Source organism: Alternaria arbusti, assembly GCF_024043155.1.
Source record: "Alternaria arbusti strain BMP 1465 chromosome Unknown scaffold_13, whole genome shotgun sequence".
NCBI lineage: Eukaryota > Fungi > Ascomycota > Dothideomycetes > Pleosporales > Pleosporaceae > Alternaria > Alternaria arbusti.
This window is the reverse complement of record NW_026249953.1, coordinates 783,083-797,529: the sequence shown is the minus strand read 5'-3', so window position 1 is coordinate 797,529 and position 14,447 is coordinate 783,083. Positions and strand designations below refer to the sequence as shown.

The 14,447-nt window shown below is 53.9% G+C and overlaps 4 protein-coding genes across 4 annotated transcripts; 3 read left to right on the top strand and 1 right to left on the bottom strand.

Annotated features, from left to right (window-relative positions):
• Window positions 1-595: 595 nt before the first annotated feature.
• On the top strand, window positions 596-3,179 carry J4E86_008529 (uncharacterized protein; the record flags this gene model as incomplete). The annotated part of the gene is made up of 2 exons (XM_051449040.1): window positions 596-3,121; window positions 3,174-3,179. The coding sequence occupies 2 exons, from the start codon at window positions 596-598 to the stop codon at window positions 3,177-3,179; spliced, it is 2,532 nt and encodes an 843-aa protein (XP_051300037.1).
• A 1,548-nt stretch (window positions 3,180-4,727) lies between these two features.
• Window positions 4,728-5,648, top strand: J4E86_008528 (uncharacterized protein; the record flags this gene model as incomplete). The annotated part of the gene is made up of 1 exon (XM_051449039.1): window positions 4,728-5,648. One exon carries the CDS (start codon window positions 4,728-4,730, stop codon window positions 5,646-5,648), a length of 921 nt encoding a protein of 306 aa, XP_051300036.1.
• A 1,028-nt stretch (window positions 5,649-6,676) lies between these two features.
• On the top strand, window positions 6,677-7,945 carry J4E86_008527 (uncharacterized protein; the record flags this gene model as incomplete). Its single annotated transcript, XM_051449038.1, has 2 exons — window positions 6,677-7,852; window positions 7,919-7,945. 2 exons carry the CDS (start codon window positions 6,677-6,679, stop codon window positions 7,943-7,945), a joined length of 1,203 nt encoding a protein of 400 aa, XP_051300035.1.
• Window positions 7,946-12,177: 4,232 nt separating this feature from the next.
• On the bottom strand, window positions 12,178-14,427 carry J4E86_008526 (uncharacterized protein; the record flags this gene model as incomplete). The annotated part of the gene is made up of 1 exon (XM_051449037.1): window positions 12,178-14,427. The coding sequence occupies one exon, from the start codon at window positions 14,425-14,427 to the stop codon at window positions 12,178-12,180; it is 2,250 nt and encodes a 749-aa protein (XP_051300034.1).
• Window positions 14,428-14,447: the final 20 nt, after the last annotated feature.

Sequence of the window (14,447 nt, the reverse complement as noted above, 5' to 3'; positions counted from 1 at the left end):
CTGACCTCATTTAGATGATAAACCCTTGTCCAGTCTGGATCCCCAGTGGCCCACGTTACGAAGACAACCTTCCCACCACTCAAACCCTCTGCTACCCCGATCTAGCACACCCACCTCGCCACTCCCTTTCCTACACACCACCTCTCCTCCCACAACAACAACAACCACCCGCGCCTTCTCAACATCAGCCCCATCCGTAGCGAAGAAAACCTACCAACTCAAACGCCTCGCCAAAGCAAAAAAGCTCATCAAAAACATAGATACATCAAGATCCACAGACGCATTCGGCGTCCAACAGTTTCTAGAGGACGTCGAAGCACCAAATGAATCCGAAAACCTTCTGAGGGATATCGAGAAGAAGATTGCTAATCTACACCGTCGTATCGTGGAGGTTGAGAAGGAGACGCCTCTGGCTTCTGCTTCTGCATCCCAGGTGCCAGCCCCGCCAGTATTGATTAAAGAAAGTGTGGCTGATGCGTTCGATGCCGTTGGGACGGCGGTTAGTAATGCTTCAACGGGTCCAAGAAAAAGGAAAGGCAGACATGAGCGCGAACGAGCTCGAAGACGTGAACAAGAAAGATACCGGAACGAGAAGATGAAGGAGCTTGGTGTGCTGTTGAACCAATATAAAGAACAAGCCGAAGTCGTCAAAGCGGAAGCAGAGAAAACGGCTGAGATGCGCAAGCGACGGGAAGAAGTATTAGCGAAGAAACGCGCACTACTTCGCCAACTACACGAATACGAAGAGGAGGAGCGCAGGGCTAGTCTTGTGAAGAGGGCGGGGATGGTGGATAGGGAGGGCGGGTTGGCGGAGGGGTTTGAGCTTGATGATGTACTGGATGATGCTATGAAGAAGGTTAAGAAGATGCCGATGCATCCGCCGAGGGAAGAGAGGGAGTATAAAGAGAGGGAGATTAAAGATGTGGATGTGCCGAGGGTGAAGAGGGTTCTGCGACCAGCGGGGACGGGGGCTGTGTCGGTGTTGCAGAGGGGTGGGGATGAGATTATGGATCAAGAAAGAGTGGGTGTGGCGTCTGTGGAGGGTGTTGTGGATGGGGAACGATCTGGTGCGAGCGACTTTCTCCGGTCTGAAATGCCTCAGAAACAGACATCGGCCACGCAAAAACCAGTCGATACGGCCGCAGCCGAGCATGCCACCACTCCCATCGCCAACGTAGGAGATCCCTTCCCTCCCGCCTCCGTCCAACAAAAGCCATCAACCAAGGCCAGCAAACCCATCAAAAAGGATACCCCCCGCTCCCCATCATCCCCACCGACCTCAAAAGATGACCTACGTCTCCACATCCCTCCCTCAGGCATTGTCCCCATCGACGCCGACCTAATCCTTTCCTTAGATTCCCCAGTCCCCGCCCTCCAATCCCAAGTCCTCGCCCTCCGCAACCGCCTAAAATCCTCCTACCCACGCATCGACAACCTGCCCTACGACGTCTGGACCTCGTCCAACAAACGCACTTTGCAAACCTGGCTTAAAATCCTCATCAGTCGCTGGAACGCGCGCTTCGATGATGTGGATCATACGGGCCAGGTTGATAAGGGGATTGTGGATGAGAGGGTCAAGGAGGTGCTGGATAGTATGGTTAGGGAACATGATTTGGGGAATGAGGCTGCGGAACGCATGGCGATGAGGTGGCATGAGGTTTTTGGGGGGAGGGGCGGGATGTGGGGGGATAGCGAGGGAGTGTTGGATTGGGAGGAGATGGAGGCGGGGGGGTTGGGGTTTTTGGGTTTGGAGACTGAAGAGATGGACGGTGGGGTTGAAGTGTTGAGTCAGGCTGGTGAAGAGGTGGCTGTGGAACAGAAGAATATTGAGCCTTCGCCTGTGAGGACGGCGGGAAGTGGCGTAACGACCAACGGGGTCATGGGTCGCAGGATGTATTCGACGTCGACGAGACGGGGGTTTTGGTCTTGGTCCAAGATCCTTGGGACGGAGGGGAAAGACGAAAAGAACGAGAAGAAAAAGGATTTGAAGCAGCGTTATAGGACAGACGCCATACCCGAAGCCACGACCCAGCCCAAGCCCGCTGCTCCACCAAACGCCAAACCAGTCGTGAAAACCGATGCGAAAACGCACGAAAAGACCAACACCCAATCCATCGCCAAACCAGACGTCAAGCCCGACCCAAAGCGCCAACCCAAGCGCCCCGCAGAGCCCGTCCCACCAAAGCCCGACGCCAAATCCGACGCAAAAGCAGACACAAAAGATGACGCCAAACCCGACCCTCCCAAAAACATAGAGTACTTACCTCGGATGCATCGGCCTTTCGGTCAGGGCGTAAGTCGTACCGTCTTGCGGAAAAAGAGGAGGCAAGCTAAGAAGATAGAGGATGAGGGACGAATGACTGGGGCACTGAAGCGAGGACGAGAGGGTGGGGAGGAACAGATGAACATCCAAGAGCAAGGGATAGAAGATGGAGAACGACAGCTTGGCGCACATGAACGTGCAGAAACCATATCACTGCAACGCCGGGTGGACAAAATTGACAAGGCTGAGGAAAGCCTGTCTAAAGCCGTGCCACGGCATCATCAAATCGTGGATGGACAAGACGCAGACACCGAAAAACCCGCGTTTGCACGCGTCAAGAGATCCCTACAGTCCCTCTCTGAACCCAGACGCTCGAGACACATCGAACTCGCGAGAACTGAGCGAGCTGAACTCCCTGGGCTGCCCAAACAGCCCGGACCGCCTAAATGGACTGCGAAGCCTTCTTCTCTGCAGGACTTTTTGGATAGCATGAATGAGGTCGCTGCGCATTCGCCTTTTGAGGCGGAACCGAGACAACAGCAACAGCAACAGCAACAGCAGGCAAATCCTTTGTCGGTTCTGGAGGGACGGAAGGATCTACCACCTCAACAACAACCATCATCATCTCAACAGTCCTCTCCACAACCCCAACCTTCCCACTCCCAGCCTTCCCCCTCTCCCTCTCCCTCCCAACCACCACCATCCCTCCCCCACCTCACCCCCTCCGGCTCCGCACACATGGTCTCCGTATCCGCCAAGGAACACACCACCCGCACCGCCATCGCCGTCGGAACCGTGTATTTCACCAACGCCGTGCCCCTCCGCCTCATCCGCTCAAACGCCATCAAGAAAGGAGACGTTCTATCTACCTCACGCATAGCCGGCATAATGGCCGCGAAAAAATGCCCAGATCTAATCCCATTATGCCACCCCATCGCTCTAACCCACGTTGGCGTTGAACTCCGACTTTTTGGTGATAAGTCGGATCCGCGGATGACGGGGAAGGAAGGGGAGATGGAGGGGTTGGGGGGAATGGAGGGAAAGGGGGAGGGGAAGGGGAAGATGGGCTTTGGGGGTGTGAACATCGAAGCTAAAGTCCAATGTACGGGGCCGACGGGTGTGGAGATGGAGGCCCTGACGGCGGTTATGGGCGCGGCGCTTAGTGTGGTGGATATGTGTAAGGCGGTGGATAGGGCGCAGAGGGTGAGTGGTGTTAGGGTTGTGATGAAGGAGGGGGGACGGAGCGGGGAGTGGAGGGAGGGGGGGTGGAGGAGTTGGCAGGAATGAAGGGAAGATGGCTGGGTAGAAGCGGGTGAGTGTAGGATTGTGTAGTTGTAAGAATATAGGGGTGTGATTATATGTGGTTCGGAAGTCTGCGTTAATGTGGCACTCTCTGCTGTTTTGACTGTTACTTCGGCCTTTAGGGGGTGCATGGAAATGACTAGACACAGCATTTGCTTAGTGTTCTGCTTCTCTCTACGCTTATGGAGAACTGGCAAGGTATCCAGGGGCTTCGCTTGCGACTCTTCTTTAAGTTTGGTGATACTTGATTAGCTTGACTGTCCCACAATAGCGGATAAGACAGGATAGGAGAGCTATTGAGAGAAGCGTTTACATGTACATGCACGCCCTTCGACGGAGTGAGTCAACTCCACCACAGCAGTGCATGAGTCACGATAGCTATTTAATGCAAAAATACCTCCACACGATACTGATTTTGGTATGAATTGTGTAAAAACCTTTCTTAAAGGGCGTGTACATATGAACTGATCAGTAATCCAAAGGCAGCATGGTATGCATTAACCATCAGCGCCTTTGCGACTCCTCTTGTCAGCCTTGCGTACGCACACATGTCCATGCAGTCTGCCATCGATGGAGGGAACGCGCAATACCGGAAACTCTACTATAGTCTGCTATGGCGAATAGCTGGAGCTGACATGTGAAACAGACGCAGGTAAGGCACCAGACGATCCCAGGGCAGCGATAGTGGCAGCCCGATGTGTAGCGCGCGACGTGATTGGTCGTCGGACCCCATATGCCGTGTAGTCCGTGCGGTCCGGGCAAGGGTTCAAGCTAGTGACATCACTTTCTCAACATCAGTGGGGGATGGCCTCGAGACGTCACTCGCCCGCGCTGCTCGACTGCGCGCGATCTCCAGCTGTTCTGCCGCTATGAGTATAGAGCAAGTCTTAGGACCCTGAGCGCTTGAAACTGCGGGTCCCAAAACAACGTGTTGCATGCTACCGTAGAGTTTGTCGGTGTGCCCTCTTTATAGGGCGCATCGCGCCTTCCCAAAGCAGGGTTTGCCTGAATTGCGCCAATTCAAGACGACGACTGCCACGCAATTTCCCTCATCACTGCCACCAAGCGCGCCATTATAGTCCTCTCTTCCCACATCAACCGCACCTCCACCACCACACCGACCTCACCACATGCACAACTAAACAGCGATCGCATCCCCGCCATGACCAGCGTACTAAAAGGCGGCTTCGGCTCGCCCAACGGTGCGCCATTAATCGCGACCAACTCCGGCACCGAGTTCGTCAACACCGTGTGCCCACTTAAGAGCGCCCTCGATGGCTACGACAACACGCTCCCCTGCAGCAAGCAGAAGATCCACGTCCCGCAGAACTTCTGCGACGCCATGGCCATCCGCGAGGAGGTCTACGGCGAGCAGGGCGTCCCCCTCGAAGCCGAGTTCGACGAAGACGATGCCCGCAGCTGGCACTGGGTCGCTTATGCTTCCGTCGCCACACACTCAACCCACCCTCCCAAGACACTGCGTCGCTCCGACTCTGGCAACACTCCAGCTGATGACGCCCGCCGCGCCTCAGCCACCGCCACCCGCGTTCCCGTCGCGACCATTCGCCTGATACCCCCACCCCACGGTCCAAACAAGTACGTCGAGGACGACAAGACGGACAAGCATGCCGATGCAGACCCACCGGGTGAGGAGCAGGAGAGTAAGCACCCGCCCGAGCCATACATCAAGCTCGGCAGGCTCGCAGTCCTAGCGCCCTACCGCAGTCTCGGCCTCGCGAAGCTGCTCATCAACGCCGCCCTCGACTACGCGGGGTCAAATCCTGATCTCATCTACCGGCCTCCATCTCCCACCGCGCTGGAGATGGCGCAGATACTCGGCAACAACAAGGAGCGCGAGATTACCTGGCAAGGCTTGGTCATGATCCACGCCCAAGCCAATCTGCAGAGCATGTGGGAGAAACACGGTTTCCACGAGGAGTTGAAGAATGATGATGGCGACGTTGAAATACCAGCAGAACCCCACTGGACCGAAGAAGGCATCGAGCATGTTGGCATGTGGAAGAGGCTGCCGATTGAGAAGAGGAAGAGGTTGTCGCTTTCTTCCCTGGAGTCGGGGTCTTGAAAAGTTTTGGTTTTGTTTCTGGTTTACTTACACATGTTTGATAGGTTCTGGCTCGGAGACGTGCCGAACATCTACGTCAGGCCATGATTCAGGCCATGATGTTTACGCTCATTTTACGAACGGAGGATTCAACATTGCTTATACCCCACACTGCACGATTACGACGATACGGCCGGATTTCAACATTATCTGTTTTTTGCGAATAGAAGAAGATGAAGAGGCAAGGCAAGACATAGAGGCGTCATGGTACATGGCTATAGACTAGTAACGAATCTCTTCCTTCTACTTCTCACATTTCATCCACGTATGCATTCTCAAGAGTCCCGTGTCGTCCTCTCTTGTTCTTCCATCCCATTTCTGTCTTCTAGCGAACTTTCACGTCTTGGTATTCCTTCACTAGCCCGAAACTGCAGAAGCGAACTCGGGTCCTACGCAGTGCCTGTTGGTATGCGATTCATGCGACTTCCTCTTAGCCACCAGCCGAGTAGTACCCGCACGGCAGAAAGTTGCCGATATGTAGTGTGTTGCGCCAGAGGGAGACGCATCCCACCAGTGCGACCACGCACCGACCACACACCGGCCTCGTCACATTCACAGAACGTGGGCACAGTGATACAAACGACGCACTAATATACTTCCCGCTGTCAGAAACATTTCACTCGATGCTTGAGTCGCGAAAGTAGCAATTCGGTACCTCGCATCCCGGGTTGGGTAGGGGTGGAGGAGGGGAGGAGGTGGAGGCCTCTTCCCTCTGCTTCTGTGCATGTGCCTATCCGTCCGCCTAGCCTACACTGCCGGCCTCATTGCATTTATGGAGTGCCGGCACAGTACTACAAACGACACACTAAAGTTCCTCCCGCTTTTGAAACCATTCACTCAAACGTTCCGCTAGATCACATCGCAAACAGAGCAATCCAGTACCACGCATCCTTCCCGTCTCCTCCCTTTTCCTACCACGTCACATCACAACGGAAACCCGCTGCTGCTCCACTGCTTCACCAATATCACTTCGCACCACACTCGCTTCAATGTCCGAAGACACCCCCACCAAACCCACTTCCAAGGCCAGTCTCCTCAAGCTCCTCCGCCTATGCACTCGACCCGTCGTCATGCTTCCGTTTCTGGGGACCATCGGCCTCGTACTCATGATCACACTCACTGTGCTCCTACCGCAAAATGTTCACTCCATCGAGATCCCCGGCGCGGATAACAACCACAACTACCTCGTCGCCGTCTCCCACTTCCCCTTGACAGATTCCACAACAAAGAATCCTTACCACCCGGATGAAGACCGACGAGTCATGGTCAGCTTTTACATGCCTGTGCCTAGGAAACAGTGCTCTGCAATGGGCACGCAGGAATATATGCCGCCGCAAACCGCGAAGATAGCAAACGAGCAGTTCATTGAAGGCAACGAGCGTGACGCAGGTGTCTTCGAAACAATGATATATTCGTCTTGCATCAGCAGCAGCAGCGGCGGCGGAGGTGACGTCAGCAAAGTCCCCGTCGTAGTCCTAGAACCACACGTCGACACGAGCAGGTTGATGTACTCAACAATGGCGCGCTACATCGCCGCCAACGGCGCTGCGGTCGTGGTCATCGACCACCCCGGCGACGCGTCAATCGTCCAGTTTACATCCTCGCGTACCCGCGATTTGGACATAGTGTATAACAGCGGGACGGTGCCTTTATCCAACCTGTCCCCCCTCACGCAATATAACGCAACAGTCCGCACCGCAGTCGAAACACGCATATCCGATATCGCATTCGCCCTCAGCCAAATAAACAGCACATCCTTGCTCACCCGGCAATTCCCCTCCCTCCACTTCTCGGGTAGTCTAAACACAGAAACCTACGGTATCATAGGCCACGGTCTCGGCGGCACAGTCGCAACCTCCCTCAGCCTCTTCCCCACCCTCCTCTTCCCCACCCTGCTCAACGCCACAAACTCCCCCACCACTCGTTTCTCCATCTCCCTCTCCGGTACACCGCCCCTCCTCGCCTCCTCCACAAACAACACCCCGCTCTTCTTCTTCGGCCGCGCAGACTTCCGCCGCGAACACGACATCAACTGGCCGACCACCTGGTCGCATCTCACGGGCCCAGCCACCGAGTTCGATCTCGACGACTCTGCTATTTTCGATGCGAGCGATCTACCGCTGATCATGGAGCTAGCGCGGGAAGAGGGTGGGAAAACGGGGGTGGTGGGAAGGGGGCTTAGTGGGAATAGGCCGGCGGAGGGGGCGAGGGCGGTGATTTGCTTTTTGGAGAATATTGTTAAGGAGATGGTGGGGTAAGTTTTTTTTGGGATGTAATGGCGCTGGAGGTGGAAATGGATGCTGACTTGTTCTTAGGCTTGATGATCAGGGGAGGCATGTTGGGGATTGTATTAGGATGTTTGAGGGGGTTAGGCCGTATCCTGGGTATGGGAAGTAAGAGTGGGATAATTTCATAGTACGCTGATTTTGCTACTTGGGGAACGAGTATGTGCGATCATGTTTTAGACACATGATCATCGTACATGCAAAGGTGGAACGCTGCTGTTGTTTGGGAATGTTTTCCTCGAAATTAACATTGCGCATAGTACTCGTGTGTCGCCGGAATTGTCTAAGCGCCGCCATGTCCTATTCCTGCACTTCCCACTTTGAACGCTTCTTGAATGATGTTCCATACCTTGCGAAATACTCATCAAACGCGTCGGCTAGGTGATCTATCACGAAAGCTTCTATCAGATCGCGACTCGTCATTATCCAATCGGCAATGCGTTCATACGTTTCCGGTACGCCAGATTGATTAAACAACTTAACCAAAAACTCCCATACTACGATTGAAAAGATCGGAAGTATGCTGAGTATAGGTATGGTCGCCTTATTCGTACCGTTTTCGACATCGAATTGATCGAAAAGTGCCCTGAGCACCAGGGAATCAGTCCAGGCCGAAAATCCGAGTGCACAAGTTTCAAGTGACGGTTTCTGTTTGAGAAAAAGTTCCTGGTACATCCCAGCGAGCTTGGCCACCGTCGCTGTGTCAATACCAAGAAATACCGCCATCTTGGCGGCAACATATAGATCCGTTGGGGGAAAGCGGTTGGCTTTCTGATGAGACTCAAGGGAGGGCTCGTGATTGGTCACTGTTGTCGTCGCGTGTTCTGATGTATACTTGTTCCTTTGTTCTTCCAAGAGCTTCACTCCAATGAATCCCAGCCGACAAAATCGAAAGTCTTCAGGCAACAGGTCGGATGTATGTGAGTACAAGCTCCACATCCTCGCCCCTTCATATAAGTCATCCGATCGCCTTGATGGATTGAGCCTGTGGGTCTTGGGGTAGATCTCGCGGTATATATGGAACATTTGATGCTTGAACAAGTCCAACAGATTGTTCTTCGCCCGGATGTCTATCATGGGACCATCTTCCATGTTGAAGATTCCTTCGTAGCAAATGTTGAGACACATCAACGTATCTTCGTATCGTTTCGTAATGAAGAGGCCTTCGAGATCCTGTAGAACACGATGATGACAATGGCGGTGAAGAATATCATGGAAGTCCAGTGCGTCTTTCAGGTATGGCCTGAAGAAGCATATTGCATTCTTCAACTTAACCATGCTAAAAGAGTAACTCCAGGTTGTTCCCTGGTTGCGAAGATCCGGGTCGAATTGTCTGACGTTTAATGGCTCGAACATGTCTAAAAGATCGCGAACATGTAGACCGAGTCTTCGCATGAAGTCTGAAACGAATTGACTAGTGACGCGATCAATTATCACAGGATGCAAGCCGTCGTTCCATTCGAATTTCCGAGAGCGAGGAAGGCTAGATGTTAAGCTGGCTACCGTCGCTGAGCTTGATAGCCCTCCCGGTGGTATATCGGTGTAGATCGACATCTCAGAAAACTTCTTCCGAACGGTGCACGTAAACTTGGGAAGCCTTGTGCGGTCGTGATGTTTTCTCAAGATTTTCATGCATTCGAGGCAGATGTCACCAGTCAAGGTTTCGCACTACGGACAGTGTTAGCCAGATATTGAATGCCAAGTTGTAAAAAAAACTTCATACCTTGCGTTTGCTTTTGCTGTAGCGACATCCAAAGCAGGATGATTTACTCTTGTCTGGACGCCGGCTATAGACTATTGGCTGGTACATTTGTTGCTGACGATCAGCTTCTGGGTTCGTGTGGAAAATGACGTTTTCCATTTCGCGGCCTGGTCTTGAATTCTTCTGGTAGGGGCTGGCGCTCACGCTTTGTCTGCTTTTGTCACGTTTGGACTTTCCTCTGATAGCTCTAGTACGGACGATAGGGCCGGCATTACCTGTCATGGCAAAGTTGTTCGTTGCCATAAGACTAGTCTTCGCCACCGGTGGTAACTCATGCATTGTTGTAGCGAATGGATGACTATCAGATGGATTTACATCCTCGTTCGATGTGGGAATGGCACGAGGAGGATCTCCAGTGCCGTAGTCGAGGTTGTTGATCGCGTATGTTGGGAACTGGCTTGTGGCAACAGGTTGTGGTTCTAGAACCTGCAGTGAGAGATTCGATTGTTGGTGATGGTATTGAGTAGGGGCCACGAGGGGATAGGGCTGAGTTCCATGGTCGTATTGACTCAACATAGATGGCATCGTGTTCTGATGCGATGTTACAAATGCCATCGGATCAATGGCAGTTTGCTGACTATGTGCCGAGTGACCGAAGGCACTATAATGAAGGTATCGGGAATTTAGCAAAGTCGTGTCCTGATGGTCGAGCTCCCGGGCATGATTGTGAAAGGCATTTGGGTAGGTGATGCTCTGCGATGATAGCTGTTCAGACCATGGGCCACGGTTGAACTCGTATTCGTTGCTACCATCATTCGAGATGTAGCCGTGATTGGGTACCTGAAGTGGGTGCACAGGCATGTTGGTGTATTTATAGGCCCCAGTATACCCCGTACTCGTCTCATCCGTGACAGCATCTGGGTAGCCAGTAGCCACTGCACCTAAGTGAGAGCTTGCGGGAAGGGTTGATGCATTCTGCATGATCTCCCAGCGTCGTTCAGTATACTGCCATTCTGCCCGAGCAAGCTCTCGTTGCACACTTTCGGGTAATTCTGTCTCATGTACCCGATTGTGTCTGGCAAGCCCCGATGATGGCTGGATGAACTGTGGCGGCACCAGCGACGATGGCTGAGGGGCGTATTGTAGGTCGATGCTCGTCGATGGATCATGCAACACCATGGCATCGTCTGACGGTGGAACGTTGTATGCAACAGAGTTGTGAGCGGTTGCTTGGAGCGGTACATCGGGTGGTCGGTAGATCCATCCCGTTATATCTTCGTCCGGTTGTTCGGGATCGGCGACAAACTCGCGATATTCCATGTCGAGTTGGCTCGCAAGCGGATTTGACAAGGCGCGGAGGAGACTGGCTCCCTCAAGCGACGAGGCAGGAGCAGCGAGGTGCTAATAGTGTATTGCACGGCTGCGGATGTGCAAAGCTGGTCGAGCGACCTGTGAGGATTGGAGTGATGAGATGAAAGTCGACATACTGATGAAGTGGTGGCAGCCTTGTGCTCTTATACCGACGAGACGAAAATTGTTGTGTTGAAAGACAGGCAGAATCTGAGGGGTAAGGCTGAGTGGTAAAGGCAGGAGGACGTCGCCAACACCTTCCGCAACCCAAAGCGGACTAGGCTACTCCATCTCACATGCGCTGACATCGCTCGACCCATGCTTCCGCACCTCGAAAGGTGCTAGCGTTTTTTTGCTTTTCAGCCTTCTATAGTTCCGCAACTCAATAGGGATTAGCACCACGTAGACATGCATATCCTTTTCCTTCCGCAACCACATCGGGGTGTGCGAAGACATCATACTCAAAACTTGCGATGTTGCTGCGCGAAGCCTTGATGCCTCGACTGCATCGTGTCGTGCATGTAGATAAGAAGACAGAAGTCGCACGCGATGCGATGTCCTGGAGAGCGCCTGGGTAAACAACAAACCTTTCCCGGCCTTCGGAGATCCAGCGACTATCCTTCCCGCCCCACAGCCCGTAACAACGCCACTCGGGTAAAACCACCACCACCCCAGTCATGTGGACCAAATCAGACGTGCTTGCCCTCCTCCAACTTCTCGTCACGATCATTCTCGCAACAATCCAAGCTGTATGGTGTTTGACCATTCGTCGAGGTGCGCGTCTTGTTCTTACACAAGATTCGATGCTGACAGCACTGAAGTTGCCATGCGACGTAGCGCGCACAATCCAGCCTGTCATGATGGAGATGAGAAGAGAGGCCAAATGCAGCCACAGCCGCAGCTACGGACACCGTCAAAGCCACAGCCACAGCCACAGCCATGCAGGTGAATGTTTTCCTCGAGTATCGCAGCGCAGCTATATGTATACGCAACAGCAACATCAGATAGACGATTAGTATCGCCTGCGCTATCATGTTGGTAGTTCAGCTTCATGTACAGGACGGATGAGAAAGGACATGAGACGCGCTGCATTATCATTATACCCAATAGCAAAACCTCATACACATATTCTCCACCCCCTTCTCCTCTCCCCCTACAGCCTCGCCGACTCCCTAACCTCCAACCCCCCCGCAATCCCGCGACTAATATAATCGCTAATCGCCATATTCGTAACCATAGGATTAACCCCACTCGCACTAGGAAACACACTCGCATCCGCCACATACAGCCCCTCCGTACCCCAGACCCTGCCCTGCGGATCAACAACCCCATCCCTCTCCCTCGCACTCATCCGACAAGTACCCATCTGATGCGCAGACACATACACACTCTCCGGGCTAGGCAACCCCTTCTGCCTTATCTCATCCAGCCAAGCCACAAACTCCGGGTCGTTGATACCGTCACCGGATGAGGTTGAGGTTGAGGGATCGCGGATAAACGGCCGCATGTTGGGTATGACGGTGAAGATCTCGGATGCGCCTTCCACATACTGTATCTTCGCGAGCGCAATAACGCCCTCAAGCACATGTCTCTTATCGTAATTACTCGTCTGATACGAGAACCTAACCCGTCCATCCACCGGATCCGGATACACACGCCCCGTATCCCGATCTCTCGCAATGGAAATATACCCAACCATGTGTTTCAGCTTCGCAGCATCAATCTTATACTGCATCGCCGACTTCCAGTCCACCCACATCAGACACGCGGATGGAACCATGTTTGTGGCTTCGAGCTTGACGCCGTGGCCGGCGTTGTCCATGTTTTCAAACTCGGAGACTACGGATGTCAGGATGCCGCCTTCCCACGGTTTTATCTCTTCGGTGTGGTAGGCGCCGAGGAAGGTGACGGGGTGCAGGTAGAGATTTCGTCCGATTTGAGGGTTTTTGAGACCGGAGCGCAGGAGGAGGAGCGGGGATTGCATGGTCCCGCCGGAGACAACGACGCGTTTGGCTTTTATTAGGACGCGGCGGGTGGTTAGGGGGGTGTTGGAGACGCCGCCTTGGGCGTCACGCGAGGTCCAGGTGCCGAGCACGCCGGTTGCGACGCGCTTGCCGCTTTTGTTGGAGAAGATGACTTTCTCAGCGTGGAAGCCTTCGATGAATTTCGCTCCTGCGCGCGCGGCGTCCGGGAGGAAAGATACGACTGGGCCTTGCTTTTCGCAGGAACCACAGCCGAAGTTGCAGTAGCCGCAGTAGTGTTGCTGGCCGCCAGTGTTCTGAGGCACAGGCGCAGCGTTCCAGCCGAGTTTGCGGGCGCCTTCGAGCAGGATCTCGTTGTTGCGGTTTTGCTTGATGTTTTTGTCTGACACGCCCATTCGGTCGCAGACGCGATCGAGCGATTCTTGGAACTGGGCGGATGTGAAGAAAGGGAGGCCGCGGGCTGCCCATTCGCGGCGGACGTAGCCTTGGGTTTGCAGAGAGGCAGACCAGTTTACTGTTCCTCCGCCGCCCAGGGACTGGCCTGCTACTACGCTCACTGAACTGTCATCGGATGTTAGGAAGGACCCGCTCATGAAAAGGTGGTGCCAGCCATCTAGTTCGGCCATGGGAAAGTGGTCTGGCGTCCAGTGGTATGCCTTTTCTACAATCAACACACGATGTCCGGCTTCAGCGAGGTTCTTCGCCGTCACGCCAGCACCACATCCACTACCCACAACCACCACATCTGTCTCAATAATCTCAGGTTCGTCACCTGGCGGTATCTGAATGAACTCATAGTCGAAGCCCTTCCCAGGCCTCATACCAACGGGCACACGCGGGGCACCTATTACGCGTCTCAGCGAAGGCGACGTCTTGATCCAAGCCTGCTTAGTGATAATCACCAGCGAGCGGCGCAGTTGGCGAAGCGGTCCCAACCGCGCGGTAGCCCAGCCCTGGATAATCGATTCCCTTACATGGGCAGGTTGCTCGCTGATTGGCGTGAGATAGCCCGTCAAAGCCAGTGACCCCGCCCGAGTGTTGAGGACGTTCAACACCATGCACAAGTCCTTTCTCTGGTTCTGCGGCATGTACATGGCGAAGACGCGCTGCAGCTCCGCTCGAAACGCCGGATCCTGACTCGCATAGTCGTCCAGATACTCCTTCACCGCCGTCTCCGCATCAGGGTCGTTTCCGGGCGCTAAAGCCCTCAGCTTGCTGACCGCAGTCGAGTAGTCGGTGTCGGTTGCGGCGAGTTCAGTCTGCGTCCTCGCCGTGGAGATGGGCTTGATTGCTGGGATGACGGCATCCGTGATAGCAAGTAGCGTCTTCCATTGTTGAGGCGTGAGCGGATCCTCAGCTGGGAGCGGAGGCAGCGGAGTAGCTTTCGGCGAAACGGGCTCAGAAGGGAGTGTTGTTGACATTTTGCCACGTATGGTTTGGT